This window comes from Thermobia domestica, chromosome 18, assembly GCF_964235325.1.
Source record: "Thermobia domestica chromosome 18, izTheDome1.hap1.1, whole genome shotgun sequence".
Classification (NCBI taxonomy): Eukaryota; Metazoa; Arthropoda; class Insecta; order Zygentoma; family Lepismatidae; genus Thermobia; species Thermobia domestica.
This window is the reverse complement of record NC_137471.1, coordinates 19,595,092-19,615,614: the sequence shown is the minus strand read 5'-3', so window position 1 is coordinate 19,615,614 and position 20,523 is coordinate 19,595,092. Positions and strand designations below refer to the sequence as shown.

The 20,523-nt window shown below is 37.9% G+C and overlaps 1 protein-coding gene across 1 annotated transcript in view; it reads left to right on the top strand.

Moving 5' to 3' along the window:
* Window positions 1-20,523, top strand: part of Culd (CUB and LDLa domain) — a 170,098-nt gene that overhangs the window by 124,943 nt on the left and 24,632 nt on the right. The window contains exons 14-15 of the mRNA XM_081745400.1: window positions 2,907-3,075; window positions 7,786-8,438. Of these exons, the coding sequence (XP_081601526.1) occupies window positions 2,907-3,075; window positions 7,786-8,438 (822 nt within the window). The remainder of the gene's footprint in view (window positions 1-2,906; window positions 3,076-7,785; window positions 8,439-20,523) is intronic.

Below are 20,523 nucleotides of genomic sequence, written 5' to 3'. Positions count from 1 at the left end.
AATAGAATGAGGATTCTATGTTCTGATTTCAACTTGAAGCTTGAAATTGGGTGGCGTCGTACGCTGCAGAAGCGATGTATATATTTTATTAAACTTAAAAACCATTCTATGTATAAGTATGGAAAATCTTGCAGAACGGTAATGTTCATCCGTCCGTCTGTCTGTAGACAAGAATCAGAGCAAAAATTGTAATAGGGAGAACAGGGGCGGATCCAGAACGCACTTCTGGGGAGTGGTGGGTTGTAATACTGCTACTTAGAGCTACTTTTAAGAGCTCCAAACTCTGAGATGGGCTTAATTTACATATAAAATAAAAAAAAACTTTCCTCTTCTAGGGGGCCAATCGCCCCGATCGCCCTCCTCCCTGGATCTGCCACTGAGCGAGAAACTGTTTTCTGAAATCTATCCAGCGCCTCAAGAATAGATCTCATCTTATCCAGTAACTTTCTGTTGAAAACGGAAGCTGTACAAAACAATCATTCCCAGTTTCAACTTTGATCATCATACAGCAGAAAGCAATGATGGATCACAGGAAGCTTTTTCTGTTTTTGTTTGTTGTTTTTAATGCAGTCAGTGTCCCAAGAGTAAGTCCCATCTCGATCCGTAAAGGCTCTCCTACCGGGATCACGTCAACCAAAGGCGCCCTCACTAGACACTAGACCAGTGGAGGAAGGAGTAATTACTGAGGCACAGTGGCTCACAATTAGGGATGCAAAGAAGAGAGTAATTCTAGGCTAACGATTTATTTGTCGAGATAAAGACTAAGAAATAATTTCCGTTCAGGAGTATCGAAATCAGCAACTCATAGCATAAAGACGAACGAACAATAAACATGTCACAGTGACCCTCATTGCGCTTGAAACCTGTTGTAATTCATTTGAAGAAAAAACACATTTTTATGTAAACAAGCTGAATCTGCGCTGTCTACTCAGTGCATCGTTCTGTTATGACCACGAATCTCCTTCCCACTGTGCATGTCTCCTTACTCACACAAGTAAAGGATAGGAGACTTATTAGGGAAGGGAATTGCTATGTATAAATGTTGGAGTGAGTTTGTAGCAAATTTGTAGGAGTAACACGATATCAAGTGGAAATATGTTTTTCTAATAAATCCATATCCGTCCGAGTACGCCTCATTGCGTCTCTTGAGGCCTTTGAAGTTGCCAGCACGCAATAGGTTTTGCCATTCAGCTTTAAGAAAAGCGCCTGCAATGTCCGTCAACCCGCCATACGTAACTTATCTACGGGTTGCCTACCACCGTAGTTTCGGCCTACAACAATGTTAATCTTATGGGCTCAAAACGGTCCCTAAAATGTTGAATAGAACTACACGGTTTTTGAAAATTTGAATGAGAACTGGACAATCTACACAAAATTCGGAATCGACCAGTGAAAACGACACTTCTATCATTTGTGGTTTTCGAGATCTCATCGTCGAGAAGATTGGGGACAAACATATAAACCTAGCATTATACGTATATAGATTGTTATAAAACTTATTCCACATTCATTAAATAATGAAAAAATAGTTCATTAAATTAATCAGAAGTAATATTAATCCTTATATAGCTCGTTACGGTCATCCAGCAGATCCTGTTGATGTCTTTGTGGACCAACGTATGCATAGCACGCGATTCCTCAGTAATACACGAACGTCTGTTTAAAGTGATGTCACAATGTATAGAGGATCTGATTGTAGTTCATAAAGCTTTAATGCTGTACACATTCATTAACGTTAGAAGTGTTGCACAGATCTAAAATTGTTTTCATTTCTGAATAGTCACATAACTATTATGTGAAATAAACTTGGTCTTTCTTGGTGTTGCAGTTTTCACAAACAGCAGTGTATGTCAGCATCACGAGCAACGTTCGAAAATGTTAATGAAATGAAATCCTTCAGTTTAACGTCCCACAATTATGCTGTTTAGGCTAAGGAGTTTAACGTCCCACGATTATGCCCTTTAGGCTAAGGGAGTTTAACGTCCCACAATTATACCCTTTAGGCTAAGGGAGATTAACGTCCCACATTTATGCCCTTTAGCCTAAGGGAGATTAACGTCCCACGATTATGCCCTTTAGGCTAAGGGAGATTAACGTCCCACGATTATGCCCTTTAGTCTAAGGGAGATTAACGTCCCACGAGCCCTTTAGGCTAAGGGAGATTAACGTCCCACAATTATACCCTTTAGGCTAAGGGAGATTAACGTCCCACATTTATGCCCTTTAGGCTAAGGAAGTTTAACGTCCCACAATTATGCCCTTTAGGCTAAGGGAGTGTAACGTCCCACAATTATGCCCTTTAGGCTAAAGGAGTTTAACGTCCCACAATTATGCCCTTTAGGCTAAGGGAGTTTAAAGTCCCACAATTATGCCCTTTTGGCTAAGAAAGGTGAATGATTAATGCAAACAAATGAAGATGGAAAAATTGGTGGAATGAGGTTGTGGGAGGAAATGAGAGTACCCCGAAAAAATCCCACGGACTCGATGTTTTCCTCCACAAATTTACTTGTCCGGGGTTTGAAACAGGGACACGAGCAGTATTCGAGAAACAAGAGATATATGTACCCTTGAAACAGAGGATGAAGTTGCCTACACGAACTATCCTCTGTTTCTTTGCGAGTTGCTATCCCTTTCTGTAGAAAAATTAATGTTTCTTTAATACGTTTATTCCTGTAATATGTAACAGTTCCTTGTCCATTTTCAGTTTAACCCAACTAATTCTCTCAGTTCTTCTCCACACCCACATTTCTTTTGGTTTTGAGTAATGTCCATATATCTGCCCATGGAGAACATATACTCCACACAAAATATTTTATATGTGTCTTTCTTTTAATTATTTATATCTTGTTAATAAATATTGATAGAATTGTGCATAAATAGTAAACTAATTGGGTTCTTTTTTGTAGAGGAAGCCGGAGTAAACGAAGAACCGCCAGACAACCCTCCTGGGTATGAAGCCCCTCCGGACTATGATGAAATTATCAAAGTATGTCTTCCCTCGAAGCCCAGGAGAAGCAACCGGAAGAAAAGTAGGCGCCAGCAGAGAGAAGGGGGAAGGAGACAGCGAAGTAATTTGTAAGATATTATCTTCTCTTCTTGAAATGTCAATCTTACATGCTCTTGTTTCTATTTACCAAATAAAATACACATACAGTCTTGCTAAAATGAAAAAAAAAAAATATTGGCCATCCTTATAGCATTAGAAAATCATATTCTCACAACTGCATATAGGATATTTAATTCTTTGGTTATAATGAAATAAAATGAATCTTCAAGTTTTACGTCCCACGATTACGCCGGCGACGATGATGATGAGAAATGGTGGAATGAAGAAAATGAAAGGAAACGGGAGAAGCCCGACAAAACTCACGAACACGGTGTTTGTCCACCACAAAGTCTGTTTGGCGCGAGCTGGGATCGAACCAGGATCCCACGTACTAGAGGTGAACGCTCTACCACTGAGGCACCATGTCTTCTACTTTGAGTATATACAAGGGTCTGAATTTGTCAAGAAAAAAATTCATATTCCTTTCATGCTATCTCAACTGAATGTAAGAGTTGATGTAAGTGCGTGGCTTTTCAAAGACAGGTGGATGGCAAGGTATTTTTGAACCCGAAGATACCAAAAAGTGAAAGTGAAAAAAAAAGAAATAAAATCTTTAAGTTTTACGTCTCACGTTTATGCCGGCTAGGATAAAAGAGACGATTATGACGAAAAATGAATGAAATGGTGGAATGAAGAAAAAAGGGAGGAAACGGGAGAACCTCAAAGAAACCCACGCACATGGTGTTTGTCTATCACAAAGTTCACTTGGCGCGATCTGGGATCGAACCAGGGACAAAATGTACCAGAGGTGAACGCTGTACCACTGAGCCATCGCAGTCCCGAAAAATGACAGTAAATGACTACGAATGTCTAGGAGAAAGGATACGCGTAGTAGTAAATTTCCAGATTTAAAGATAAATGCGTCGGAATGTTTAGGACAGGGCATAGATTTCCAGCTCGAGGAACTTAGAATAGTGATCTTTACACCTTACACGATGGGCTGCTTCCCTACCAAATTTCGTTTAGATTCGGCTCGTAGTTAGTACGGAATAAAGTACCACATACACATATACACCTGCGTACGTAGTACCGTATTTCTCAAAATTACTAGTCTATTAACACTATTGTGAACATTTTCAAAATCAAATATTTTACGACCGTGTATGCCATAAAACCATGACGAGTTAGAGGTACCTGGTTTAGAAATAACTTTTACTATTATTGTAGTGTTTCTAGTTCACGATGTTCTACGATTTGTGTAGAAAACGTTACAAAACTAGTAATTTTGGGAAATATTCCCAACTGGGGACGTATACTAAAAACTAAACTTACAACTTGAGAAAGTGGAATGTTTGGTTATTATTTTCTTGTCTACATAGTGATGAAGCTTTAGAGTAATTTGGATAATCGTTTTGGAGAACAAACGAGTTAAAGAGATATAGAAACTGAATAAGACATATGAAATAGAAAACATATATTGTTCTTGTGAAGAATGTTTAGATCTATGTGATGCTTGTAATGATGAGTATGATGATATAATTTTGACTTCCGTATCTTTAAAGTGAGACGTGTTTCCTGCTTTAACCCTTTCTAATTCTATGTCGGACCTCGTCCGACAATGATTTTTCTGTTCCGCTCTAATGTCGGAAGATGTCCGATACGTTTTCTAAAAATAGATGATAAAATCATCAGGTGATTTCACATTTATGTTTTCTCTTTGAAAACTTGTAGGATAATTAGGAGTTATTCTTAAAGCTTTTAGACCCCAAAATAAATAACACGAGGCAAAACATTTGGAGTGGAAAAGGTTAAAGATCTTGATTCTATTAGACGACTTGGACCTAATTTTTTGTCCTCGACCCGCCTTAAGAGGCACAAAGTCTTCTGGAAGCACTGGATTAGTCTTTGTATCTTGCGACTTTCTTCTAGGCATGGTAACCTTATAACTGAAATGCCGATTATTTTCCAATTCAGTTTGCTATGGAAGGTGGAATTCTTAGTTTTAAGGTGTTTCAGCTCTTTGTGACTGCTACTTAGGTGTACGTGTAATCATTTTCTTTATTGACTTTTCATTGTTTTATTGTCACTTCTTTTTCTTTAAGAGGACGAAAACAATAGAACAACTACAATATTACTTACGCGTTAGAGAACAAAACACTCGCAGGAATTAAATCAATTTCGCACTGTTGACTCGAATTAGCCAATTGAATTACAAAATAAAAGTATATTACATGTGATGTTGATTGGTTGTTCAAAAGCTACAGTGTTCGTGGGTTTTTCCCCGTTTTCTCCTATTTTCGTTATATCACTTTTATCATCCATCTCATTTTCACCTTTTCTTTTAAGAAGCAGGCAACAATCTGTTCTTGGTACCTTATGCGTTCATCACAGGGATGATACTGTAGTTTAACACAAAATATAGGAATAATCTATAGTTGTTTTAAGACAGTAAAGAACTCCAGTGTATGATGTAAAATAAGGTAAATTTTAGGCTATAAACAATTGCACATTTTTCGTCTCTGATCTGATCAGTAATCCAACTAAGTTTTTGTTGTTGTTGTTGTTGTTGTTATGAAAGATACATAGGCAACCTTATGCGGTGGCGGCCAGTGCAGTGTCCCCGTGTGAAAGCTTCCATTTAACACAATGTTTCTTCACGAGTGGCGGATACTGAGAGTTGCCCGAGACGGTTGCGCTAGTGCAGACGGTAAAAGCAACCTTTTTAGTGGAAGTAAGTCCGCATGAAAGCTTCAATTTAAAGCAATGCTTCACAAAATTACACTATTAAATAAGATTACACTATTGTAAACACGTATATACCAGGTTATCATAAAATAAATATCGCTGTTCGGAGATCTCTGGGGACGTAACCACTTGACAGAATACAACCAAACTTGGTAGGAGTATATTTGGGAACATGCAAAGCGATTGGTGTAGAAAACAAAATTAATTCCAATTTTCGCCAACAGACGTAATTGTGGCTCTGTACAACGCCATGTAAGTGCAGCGTGGAAAAAAACGACACACTGGTAATGCTAAATGATAAGAAAGGCTGTAATTACCTCTCCAGGTGCTTACTCACGCCTGCATGTGTTTCAGTGATACAGATTTGAGTGCCACTATGTGTCCGAAGTGAATTGATGGTAATCCGATGTTTGTTTCTTTTTTCTTCACACACTCTTTACCTTGTGTTTAAGGGGTCCCGGGTTCGATTTCCGATGAAGACACGTGAGTTGAATCCCATGTTAACCTCTAGCTCCCGTTCTTAGAACGTCATCATTATCTTATATGGTACTAGTCACCACGCGTCTTCCTTGCCCAGGGCCTTCACGTGAAAGGCCTGCCTATGGGTAGAAACCCACATCATCATCATCGCCCATAACACATTACTATACCACGGAGTTATTAATAGGAGTACAAATCAATACCAGGCATTACACTGGGAGCATAATTCTGACCTTTCTTTCATTGAATACCAATACTATCATTTGTCTTCCATACCACACCCTCCGTACTTAACACTGAACAGAAACACAATAACTTCTGGACGCGAGATTTAACACTAATCTTTTCCTGGAATTTTGGAGGGAGCTTGCATTTTATGAGCACAGGAAATACTAACATTTAACTTCACTCTTGTAAGATACCCAAGACTTTTAAAGGGACGCTTCAGCTCAAAAGCCACCTCCCTCGTAAATCCGCCACTGACCACGAGGTATTAATAGCGTTGGTATTCAATGCCACGAGGCTCACAGGAGAGGTAATTACAGCCTTTCTTATCATTTACCATCACTAGTGTTGTCTTTCTTCACGCTACACTTACTTGGTGTTGTACAGTGCCACAATTACCCCTGGTGTCGAGAATTGGAACTAATTTTATTTTCTACACCAATCTCTTCTATATGTTCCCAAATGCACCCTACCAAGTTTGGTTGCATTCTGTCAAGTCCAGAGTTCTCTGAACAGCGATACTTATTTTATGATAACCTGGTAGTTGCTCAAATGATATAGATGCGTAATGATCGTATTTATGTTTGATGATAACCTGACGTTCAGGGTATACATTCTTGCTATTACAAACAAAATCTATTCAAATGTTAGGCGTGTTGTGTAGAATTATATCAGTTCAAAATGTATCTACTTATTACAAAAACCTTAGTTTCTTCTGCATTGCAATATTGATCGTCTTTTCATGTACAGCCTATCCCACACATCGTCCTACATCGTTCTCAACTTTGGTTTGGTCATTGTTCATCACAGAGTTCCAGAGCTACGTAATTCAAGTAGTAAAACTTACATGAGAACACTCAATACAGCATCTCATGCTACACGTCGCAAGAAAGCTGTCTGCCTCCCACACTTACTTTCCGAATATTCATTAGCAATACACGTAATATAAGTGTATCTGTTCCCAAAACTTAGGCTTGAAATAATTCAAATGTCTCTCATGTACTTTACAGCTTTCCTACTGAATTTAACAGACTTCCACCAACTACAGATATTTGAAACCTTAAAGAATATCCCAACCTAAATTATCACAATTAAGTTGTAAATATTCTTATGCGTATATTTTTTGATATTTTGTTATAATATTTTATACTGATGTTAAATGTTTCAGTACAAAATGGCCAACGAAACTATACACATAAATACATAAATAGGATTTCTAATGTTAAGTTTTATTTGCATCTTATCATCACACAATGCTCTGTTCAGTACGTATTGTTTTCTATTTTCAGTGGAATATTGCAACCGTCTGACTTTCAACCAGCGATCACATCAGAGGATAAACTGTCGGAGGAGACTCCTCACCATAGTCGGAGACAAATACCTCCTCCTCCACGACCTAGTAGTAGAACTTTCGCCACCAGTAGAAGCTGTCAAACGACACCTATACCTGATTCACCTCCTCCTACTTACGAAGTGGTAGCCAAGGAGGTAGAGAACCGCCGTCATTCTCATCAGCTACAAACAGTTTTGCCTCATGAGATGGCAAATAGCATACTTTCGTCAATTGAGGAGAGGTTGGTGTCCAATCCAAATATCCTGTTGCCCACCCCTGTCAGTATTTCTACAGAGCCCACAATAAGAACGCCCACTCTATTAACACCAGAGCACTTTGCCTCAACGTCTAAAGGTCTTGGCGGAAGTGATTCGTCACCAATTCGTCCACCAAGGGGCCAAAGGGTTCGTAGGAGAGACAACCCCACCAACAAAGCTGATGGCAACCAGACGCCACAGGGGGATTCTGACGGGAGCACGGTCGTCTCGCCTGCTATATCGGCGTTTGAAATTAACGTCGATGCCGTGAATATCTCCTTGTCGTCGTCCAATACTTCACTATGTGATAAAAGTATCTTCCCAATCGACTCCAGAGATTCTGCATCTCAAGGTAGGTTATTTTCTTTCCTATTGTGTGTACTTCATAGATTCCTACTTAATGTTGTATTTATAAATAAAACTGATTGTAAGAAGATTTAAAAAAGAGAACTGTTACTATATTTGAGTTGTCTCATGCAAAAACGGAGTAACTACATTTTACAATTTTAATGAAATAAAATAGTGTGACATTTGTGTTGAGAGCTGAAAATATTATCACTCACCATAGAATCCACTCACCGCTACGACTTATCACGTCCCTGGTTCAGTCATTGATAATCTCTCATTTAGGTTATTGTGATGCAGCATATGTTGATTTAACCGAAGATCTGGCAAAACGTTTACAGCGCATTCAGAATGCCTACGTTCGATTCATATTTAATAAAAAGCGCTTCGACCACATCTCCCATTGTTATCAGCAACTAGGATGGTGCAATCTAAATACCCGCCGCCGCATTCATTCTCTAACACTTTTATATAAAATAATTAATTGTAAGAAACCTACTTATCTATCCTCTAAATTTAAATTTCTCGGCGATACTCGCCCACTAAATACCCGGTCTAAAGGAAATACAACACTCGCCGTTCAAACGCACAAATTTAATTTATTTTCCAAATCTTTCACACTATTTGCCATCAAAGCTTGGAATGACATCCCTGAAAGCATCAGAAACTCTGGTTCAATGTTGACTTTTAAACGTCGGCTTAAAGAATATCTTTCTAATGAAGTTCTTCAGAAAATAAACAAACAAACCAAAAAAAAAGTTGTTACACACGAAACTAGTCCTTGCGTTACCATGCAGTCGTTCGTTTTTCTTCTCTTTCTATTTCTTCTTATTTTCTTTTCTATTCCCTTCTGATACATGTGTATGAAAGTATACATTATACACAATCACTTAAGTATGTGCATCGTTTTATCTATACATAGTCATCATAGGAATATATTTTATATGTTATATAATTAAGATTGATTTCTTTGTTTCTCCTTGTATAGTTTAACATGTCTTCAGCATTGTCGCTTGGTTATTTTAGTGTTTATTTTATATGTAATAAGTTTTATTTTCACTTTTCATCTTTTATTTTATGTATTCTTCTGTATGTCGGTAACTCTTTAACGTGCCTAAGTGTATATCATTTTTATTCTCGTCGTAAAAAAAAAAAACTATCATGAGATCCGACTGTAAAAGAAAAGTGTAAATGGTTGAGTGGAAGAAAAGGTTATGCCATTTTAAATAATAAATAAATAAATAAATAAATAAATAAATAAATAAATAAATAAATAAAGAAGCTACAAACTCCGTTCATTCTGGCATGGTAAAACTCTCAGTTCACAAAATGTCACTCCATCTCAATTTCATCACAAATGTAGTTAGTGAGTTTTGGCATGGGACCACCCATTTGTTCTTCTATATATATAAAAAAAAGTATCCAAGAATTAAGCATTTTTTTAAATTTTTGCTCAGTTTACATAACTGTCTAGCTAATAATTTCACAAACTCCAGCTATTCCCTGATATTGGATGAATTATTATAGACATAGTTAACCTCATACGTAAGTCCCACACAAAATAGTATCAAAAAACATGTTCAAAACATATTAGCAACTATCAGACATATTCTTGAGTGGACAATGCTTGATTTAAAGGATTTGTCACCACCTATCTCATGTACACTTAATTGCACATTGTTAACTCTAACAAAAGTCACAATATTATAAGGATTTAAAGTAGATGTGTAACATCCAGGCAGCGCCGTAACTTAGATTTTTTCTGGGGGGCAAGCATTAATACGCGTATTTGGGCCCCCTAGAAAAGTTTTCCTAATTCTTGGACCCCCTTTTTTCATCTTTCTTTTACTCTGTATGGACCTCCCGGAGCCTGTGGGCCTTTCCGCATGGCAAGGTCTTCGGGGCCGTTAGTACGCCCCTGAGACCGTTCCATACATGACAAATTAATTAAGGGGGGAAATATTGACAAATCTGAAAGCCATACGAATAAATATTATTTCTAGGGCCGTAATATATATCGAAATGGGCCCACGATTCATTTTTGTTTTATTTACCTTTTGTGTGCTGTTTTGGTTATGTAATGTAGTGAACATGTTTGATGCTCATTTATGATTTCGTGTTTGTATCATATATGAAGTAAGAAAATTTTGTCTTAAAGTGGGCCCCTCTCGAACGGCGGGAAGCTTCTCTGTGGGGGAGGGCAGTTGCCCACTGCCCCTCCACAAGTTACGACCCTGCATTCAGGTAAAAAGGAACATTTTGGTGTGAAACGCAAACGATAAATTATTTATGGTACAGAAACGACGAGGAGATTTCCAAAAGTTTCAAGGCTGATAATGAAATATTACGATATTAGTAATAAAAGGCTCACGGCATAAAAGAGTGCCACATATGGAAGAAGTAATATAACAGTTTCGACTGTCTAACTGCGTCAGTTCGTTAGAGGCAGTAATTTGAAACAGCTGCTGTGAATTGAGTACGTATACAACATGACATCGCACCAGTTCACACCGTTGTTGTTGTCAAGGTTGCATTGATACATCTGGACTGTATGGTGAGTGTTGAACCTCCTTCTACACTACAGTCTTGGCAACAACATCCATGTGGACTGGAACTTTATTAAGTAGTATGCGTGCTTAATGCATCAGCGACTCTCTCCTCTAACGAAGTGACGCAGCTAAACAGTTTAAACTGATACAGTATTTCTTCCATAGATGGCACTTATTATTAGTGGCGCGATATTTCAGTGGCCGCGAGCTGAAAACTTTTGGAAATACCCTCATATATATCATTCTCTACGTTTCAACATGTTTTTCATACACATTCAAGCGCTCACCAATACCGTCATTGTCCTTGTTTCTGTTAACGTATTCAACCAGATAGGTATATAAGAACGTCTTTGAGTTTATCAGCAGTATGAAAGTGCTTTCCGGAAAGAAGGATCATTCGACTGTAGCGCCCTGCATATTCCATCTACAACCCTTCAGTTTAAATCAAGCAGCGAGAAGATGAAGACGTGAAAATGAATGCTATCATAGAACTCCTTCATGGCTACATGTTTAGAGTACGCGTCTTCGACGCGAGAGACACGAATTCGATTCGAGGCGGGAGCTCAACTGGTTCAAAGCGTATGTTAAAGACCCTTTCTATGCATATGGTTGCGGTAGCTGTTATTTAACCACTGCGTATTCTAACTACGTTCAGTCAAATGGTTCTATTTATGTACGACTGGCTCAGATCTCTAAACACCTTGATCTGAACGTCCTATCTTTCTTCTAATGACTTCCGCATGTTCCTGCCTTGGATTATTTCTTACAGACTTATTGATGTACACTAAAATTATGTGGTTCTAAGCTCTAGGTAGTTCCTTAGAGTTTAATTTTCTCAGCAGATTTCTAGTGTTTTGTTTTATTTGTTTAATTTCGAGTGTTAAAACCAAGAATATTATAAATAGAGGATCTGCCCATATGTATCTTCATCCTATTAAATCGATGAAACCAAAAAAAACAACCGAGCATCGGCACGTCTGATTGGCTACTCTCGTTTCCGCCATTGTCTAATTGGCTAATTTCGTTTCCGCCAAGATTGTTGACTTAAAACATTGCTTTCCTATTGGGCGGAGTGGGCAGAGTAGGGGTGGCGAAACTGTGACGTATGGCTTCAAGATTTTGTTGTAAGGGCAGATCCTCTATTTTATAAGATCCTTGGTTAAAACATTTTCGTCTTCTTCTTTGCCCTTGTCTTTCTTTACACAATCTTTTTCAAACATATCTTGCTACAATACTGAATTTCTTGGTCTTCTGTTTATCTTCTAATATAGTATTGATTTTTATCTAGTCTTTGTTTCGTCTCTAATTCATTTTCTTTTATTATTTATTGTGTGCGTCATAATATCAGAATATATGTTTAGGAACGTGTTGCTCTCCACAGTTGCATATATAATTTTATATTATGTTCAGTCTCTTAAGATGATATTTAAACAGTCCATGTCCAGATACGTATTCCATCAATTTCCAAACTTCTATATTAACCTCACGTATCATTTCTCTAGTTTTTAAATTGTAATCATGTTTCTTGTCCTATTGCCTTTTTTAAATTTACCCATTCTTTATCCCGCATAGATGTAATTATTTTTTCGATGTTACCATCTGTTCTTGAAATTTATCCTGTAATTGCTACAATTTAGGTTAGTTCCTTATTCTTATATTAATTCATGCCTGTGCATTTTCTAACAAGAAAAGGACATGATGAACCTGTCATCCGGACATACTAATCAAACCTAGTCCATTCGATAAACATAATAAAGATATGTTCATTCACAAAAAAATAGGTGCCATGGACAACGGAGTAAGGCCCTGGGGTCTATTAACCCTGTTAGTATACAGAAAATAATAGACTCGCAGTGAAATAGCTATTCAGTCAACACTGAAATGAAAATGAAATGAAATCTTTGAGTTTTACGTCCCACGGTTATGCCGGTTAAGTTAAAGCAGACGGTGATGACTAGTAATGAATGAAATGGTGGAATGAAGAAAGTGGGAGGAAAATGGAGAACCCCGAGAAAACCCACGCACACGGTGTTTGTCCACCACAAAGTTCACTTGGCGTGCGTCAACACTGTTCATTGGAAAGTCATTGTTTATAGTTCATTCTCTTCAGCATAAAACAAGCTTGCCAGAGGTATTGGGGACCATAACGTGCTTGAACAGGAAAAATTGGAAAAATGTCGGGAAAATTCTCTCCAGAAATGACTCATATCAACTTTGGACCCCGAAGTAGCCCCGGATAAAAGCACACAATCCAAATATATCTCCAAAAATACTCTAAGGGATAAGGAATTAGTGTGCCAAGTATTATATTGATAGACGCAATATGTATGAGAGGAAAGGTTGTATACCAATACACTCTTTCCCCTCGTACCCTCATACCATCGCTTTACAATGAACAGTGTTGATGCAATAGCTATTTTACTGCGAATCTACGATTTTCTTTATATTACCAGGGTTAATGGGGCCCCAGGGACTTACTCCGTTGTCCATGGCACCTATTTTTTGTGCATGAACATATTTTTGTTGTGTTTATCAAATGGACTATACCCTGGCCAGCGAACGATGATTTCTGACAGCTCAGCTCACGAGGACGACTGAGGAGTGCGGTGTTGCCATGTGCTTCTCGCGCAAGGGGAGAATCGTCTGCTTTCTCGTTGAGGGTGAGTGAAAGTTTGGCAATGTACCGTGGTTACCATGGAGACGCGACAGGGTCTGAGCCTAAGGTTGGTTGACCTGCTGTCTTCTGCTCGTTCGCTATGGGCTTATCGAAAGCTGTCAGAAATAATCGTTCATCGGCCAGGGTATAGGTTTGATTCGGATGTCCGGTTTAACAGGTTCATATCCGTTCCTTGTAAGTATTGGTGAAGATGGATTGGTAAGTATTTGCAATGTTTCAGTAAGGATGCTCTTAATTATGCTGTTTGCTCTTCTTAGAATTAGTCTTTGTATCCTTGATAGGGTTTGTTTCAATTTGATGTTCATAAAAATTTGATGTCCCATATACCTGCATAATATTGTAAAATTGTCATTAAAATTGTCTTGGTATATATATACGGTTGAAAATTTATTTGCGACTTTCTTCGTTTTTCTGATACTTGTCTTATATGTCTATGAAATTTTAATTTGCTGTCAAACCAGACTCCAATATACCTAAATTTATGAACGTTTACTTTCTTTCTTTTTTTTTTTTTTTTTTTTTTTGACCTCTTTTAAACGCTTATTGTCTCATATCTCATACAGCAAAAATGTTGCTTCTAATTCTGAACCAGAAGGTCATATGGAAGAACAAATGAAAAAGTTCAGGAGGAACAGTTTGGGTTCAGGAGAGGTAAGGGTACAACAGATGCAATTGGATTATTACAAGTGATCGAGGAAAGGTTTACAGAAAAAGAGGAAAGAGATATATGTGGTAGTTATTGATCTAGAAGAGGCTTTTGACCGCGTTTCGATCGGGAATTGCTGTTGGAAGTTTTGAAGAAAGTTGGGTTGCAATGGAAAGGCCGAAGACTCATAAAGTTATATGTGAACCAACAAGTAAGTCTTAGAATAGGGGAGGAAATAACAGAGGAGTGCAATTGGAAGGGGTGTACGACAAGGTTACTGTCTCTCGCCTACATTATTTAATATCTATTTAGAAGAGATAGTGAAAAAGAGCCTACAGAGTGAAGATACCATTTCAATAGGAAGTGGGGCCGCGGTGGCTCAGTGGTAGAGCGTTCACCTCTGGTGCATGAGATCCTGGGTTCAAACCCTGCTCCCGCCAAGTGAACTTTGTGGTGGAGAAACACCGTGTGGGTGGGTTTTCTCTGGGTTCTCCCGTTTCCTCCCAGTTTATTCATTCCACCATTTCATTCATTTCTCATCATCACCGTCTCTTTTAGCCTAACCGGCATAACCGTGGGACGTAAAACTCAAAAGATTTCATTCCTTTTTTTCAATGGGAGGTAGAATGATTAGATGTATACGGTTTGCAGATGATATGGAGCTTATTGCAGAATCTGAAGAGGAAATCAATAAGATGTTACAAAACTTAAGGAAGGGTTGTGAAGAATATGGGATGAAAATAAATGTTAGAAAGACAAAAACCGTGGTTATATTGAACGACGGGACCGGTGTCAAATATATAAGTACCAAGGGAGAAAACGTATTGTTCAAACACGCACATATATAGAATGGAGAAAGAAACAAAAATTAAAAATATATTTGCTTTATGATCTTGCACTACTCAAGAGTAGGTTAATTATACGTACATAGATATGGGCAAATTATTCGGTGAATATATAGTATGAGGCAGCGTTGAGGATTCAGCTAGGAAAACTTACCACACGGCTGTTTCATGACTGCTCATAGAATCTTTGGCTTATGAAGACATTATGTAAATCCTGTCCCTGAACACAACGATAAATGAAAACGGATTAAAAAAAATACAAATACACATTTCATTTTTCAGCCGACAATAAGAGTAGTGAAAGTAGGCTACGAATTAATTAATGATTTAAGAGAAGCGCAGTCACGTACTTTAATCACTTCACACTTCAGTGTAGAAAAAAAAAGAAACATTGTTATGGACTAGGACTAGACAGAGCAAAAATTTCCTTTTTAGTTCTGCATGTCTCCAGAAAAAAAAAAAGCATCAATCACTGCCAATTGAGCCGAAAGTTTGGTGGATCAAGATAACTGGGTCAATTCCTCGTAGGTTTCGGCATCATTGATAAAATGTCACAGACTTTACTACCATTTTTCATTCATACACTCTCAGTCAACCTGCCTCGGGGAAAGGAGAGGTCTCAGACACACACACAAAATAATAATAATAATAATAATAATAATAATAATAATAATAATAATAATAATAATAATAATAATAATAATAATAATAATAAAAGGTACGGGCCACAGCACTAAACGTTCTCTCTCCAATTCCTTAAGGTATATCATGATATGCTACAATTATTCGTGGAATATTTTTTTCTTTTTGTGAAATATGAACAAAATTATAAGACATTTTTGAAAAACTTCACCAAAAGAAAATGCATCCCCAAAAGTAAACTACCCCTTGCAGATTTTCCCATAAGAAATAACTAGAGCAACCCACATTATGCTTTATTTTTTGTTTAATTATGCTTTATTTTTTCCAAATTATGCTTTATTATGCTTTATTATTAATTTCAATCATTGTTTTACATTAATCGTGTATAATGTATAATATTTACTATACATTAAATATTCTAAATATCTTGATCTATTTATTAATATTTTATGAAACCAGTTTCTTTCACATTTAATGAACTTTCTACGTAATGTACTGTAAAGAGATGTGTTTTACTCAAGTCAGCTTATATATATATATATATATATATATATATATATATATATATATATATATAGATAGATAGATAGATAGATAGATAGATAGATAGATATAACTTGTGTGCACATAACAATATAGTGTGGATGGAGTTCTTGTATACTATTCACTGTTGGCGGGAAGTTTTTTTCTTCTTTTCTTTTTCTTCTCTGCACATCAAAGGATTACAGCGAAATAAAAAAAAATTAGCTTTTCATTGGGTGATATCAATAAAACGGAGAAGTTACTCATTACGCCCAATTTTGAAGTAGTTACTCGCATTGGTATCAATAAAAAGAGAACTGAGCACTAGTCGTCTCGGCTGACCTCGGAGAAGCCCCGCCCTTTTGAAGTAACCACACCTCTATTCTCGAGCCGAGTAACTACTACGCGTTTGATATCAATAAAAATCAAAGACTCCTCTGTGATGCTAGTAACTTCTCCAAATTTGTGGAGCAAGCTAAATAGGTGACTCCGTGCGAAATATGACAGAGTATATGATTGTTTTACTACGTAGAAAAACATAAACTGCACAGAAATGTTGGAAATGGAGATTACAAAAAGCATTATAAGTTTATGAAAGAAAATGTAGTGATTAGCACAACATTTTTTAAGGAGAATCAACCGAAATTCGGGGTGGTGGACTACGTAATGATGAAAAGATGCGGGTTTTCTTCAAGGGCGCCGATCCTGTGGGGGCCAGGAGGCCCGGGCCCCCAAAGCTCATGTGGGCCCCCTATTGTATTTATGAATATACAATATTTGGATAATTAGAGTGCAATTTGTCTTAAAATCCTGATATATATACCTTCTGCATCTGAATGCCCTCCCCCCTCCAATTTACAGAGAAATCGGTGCCTTTGGTTTTCTTGCGTTACGTGAGTGATCCGGGATTCAAGGTCGGAATGTCAGGGGATTCTGGTGTGGCCATGACTACCTGAAAATGGATTGTTTCCGGAAGTGTGCGTGATATACAAACAGCAAAGGCAGAGTGGCAAGAACAATATACATTTCCGGGTGCTATCGGAGCACTTGACTATACACAAGTGGCATTAAAGAAACCTAGTATTTTGGAGAGTAATACGTTAATAGGAAGAGCTATTTCGTGGCTAAGCGGTTAGCGTACATGCCTTTGGCATAAAAGACCCCCGTTCGATTCCCGGCAGGAGCTCATGTGGTTTGGATTCCACGTTAATCAGTTGGTTCTGTCTCATATAGGCACGCTACTGAAAAGGACGTTAAACTAATAATCAACTCAACTCAACGTTGATAGAAAGGGTGTATACATGAGAATGTATTTTGTTTATGTCAAGGCGAAAGGGGACACGTATGGTGTGGAAAACGCAATCAGATGGATGTGATTTATGACGTGGGTGGCTGGACTTTATTAAAAAGAAAACAAAGGAGCCAAGTGTCTGATTTCGTTCCAGCACGTGATATGCGCTTGTCGTGTTAATCTTGATATTGCTGGATTCCAATTAACATCCGTCAGCTCAAATAGGTTCATTCGCATGGTTTCAATATTACTTTCTTCTTTCCCGTTTTTTTTTCTTCTTTTTTATTTTTGTTTTATTCTGGCTCAAATATTAAAGATTCTCTTTTGAATTTGTGTCTCAGTCGTAGATGTATTTGATATTTCGTTGCATTTCAGTGTAATTACCTTCAAACTTTCGGCTTTCCTTCGTTTACTTTCTGGTAGCTGTGACTTTGAAAGTACCACTGGAAACTCTTTTAGAATATCCACAAATGCACTTTGATTGAAGCTATCGTTGCTACTTGCCCGTTTCATGGCTTTTAAGATACACGCCATAGGTTAAAAACAACGAAATGACTGCGCGATGAATGGGAGAAATTAGTAATCACTTCTTTTATTGATACGACTCAGTGCTACGTGCAGAGGAAGCGCGAGTAAACGTTCATAAATCTGGAGCAGACTAGACCTGAGTAGTGGCTTGTTTTATTGATACGAAATTGAGGGAGGAGATTACTCCAGGTGTAGTTACTCCGATTCTCGAGCAGGACTTCTCAGGAGTAGTTACTTATTTTTATTGATATCACCCATTGTTGCATTGTTACGTTCTCAAGATTTTGCATAGTAAACATTGTTTTTATTTTTAAAAAAATATTAATACAGTATGTTAAACTTGCAGTTCAACAGGATTTTCCAAGAATTGTTCTAATACAATTTGCCAAGAATTGTGCTATATATTTTAAATTATGTTTTATGCTTTATTTTCTAAAATTATGCTTTATTATGCTTTTAAAATTATTTTCTTCTGGACCCCAAGACAATCACAACTATGTTCTAGGTATCAACCATTTGTGTAAATTGCTATGTTTTTTTATGCTTTTGGGTTGCCCTAGAAATAACGTATGCCATATGGTAGGGTTAATAGTCAAATATTTGTTTATAAAGTCATAAAATCGCATGAGTAGTATTTCACAAAATTGTCGTAAAAAAACCACCCGGAGTAAACTACCCCTGTGCATATTCTCATCGAAGTGAGAGGTAAAAGTGTGGAGGAACGCAAGGGAACGCCGTCCTCCCACTACCAGAAAATATCTGTAGCGTCCCTCCACTTTCTAAAAAAATGCAATGGACCAAGATAGGCACGGGAGACGGAGTGACGTCATACGTTCCCCTATCTTTCCAGTTCCACTTTTACCCCTGATGGAAGTGATATAAATATAACATTGTTAGAACAATAATGAAATACAGAGTCCGGCAGAAAAATGTATACACTCTTTTCATCCTGTCAGGATACTAGCATTGACAATTGTTCTGAAATTTAAGTATGTTGTAGTACGGTTTTTCACCCAACAGATGTCATCATTGTTTTCAGTTAAAATTATGTTGTAGTATGTTTTTTCGCTCAACAGATGTCGTTACTGTCAGCACGGTTCATGAGATAAGAAAATGACAGTAGCACGCTTGACGTTCGAGCAGCCTAAGTACGTTTTGAAGTATTTTTATCAGGTTTGAGAATGCCATCGAACTGCAGCGTCAGTGGAGAGGGGAGTTTGGTACTGAAGCACCAACCCTCCTAACAATCAAACGCACTGTTGACAAGTTTGAGGCGCATGGAACGATTTGCGATATTCACAAAGGAAGATCGGGAAGAACGCCTACAGCAACAACCGTGCTGACAGTACTATTCACAAAGGAAGATCGGGAAGAACGCCTACACCAACAACCGTGCTGACAGTACTATTCACAAAGGAAGATCGGGAAGAACGCCTACACCAACAACCGTGCTGACAGTACTATTCACAAAGGAAGATCGGGAAGAACGCCTACAGCAACAACCGTGCTAACAGTACTATTCACAAAGGAAGATCGGGAAGAACGCCTACAGCAACAACCGTGCTTACAGTACTATTCACAAAGGAAGATCGGGAAGAACGCCTACAGCAACAACCGTGCTAACAGTACTATTCACAAAGGAAGATCGGGAAGAACGCCTACAGCAACAACCGTGCTGACAGTACTATTCACAAAGGAAGATCGAGAAGAACGCCTACAGCAACAACCGTGCTGACAGTACTATTCACAAAGGAAGATCGGGAAGAACGCCTACAGCAACAACCGTGCTGACAGTACTATTCACAAAGGAAGATCGGGAAGAACGCCTACAGCAACAACCGTGCTGGCAGTACCATTCACAAAGGAAGATCGGGAAGAACGCCTACACCAACAACCGTGCTGACAGTACTATTCACAAAGGAAGATCGGGAAGAATGCCTACAGCAACAACCGTGCTGACAGTACTATTCACAAAGGAAGATCGGGAAGAACGCCTACACCAACAACCATGCTGACAGTACTATTCACAAAGGAAGATCGGGAAGAACGCCTACAGCAACAACCGTGCTGACAGTACTATTCACAAAGGAAGATCGGGAAGAACGCCTACACCAACAACCGTGCTGACAGTACTATTCACAAAGGAAGATCGGGAAGAACGCCTACGCCAACAACCGTGCTGACAGTACTATTCACAAAGAAAGATCGGGAAGAACGCCTAGGGAAATGTGAACGAAGTAGCTTAAATCATTTTTATTTATTTATTTATTTATTTATTTATTTATTTATTTATTTATTTATTAGAAAATCGTCCTGAAAAACTAATTCCCAACACTAAACTATCTGTGGTGCATTTTTAAAGGACAAATGAGGGGGATTTAGGATTTAGATT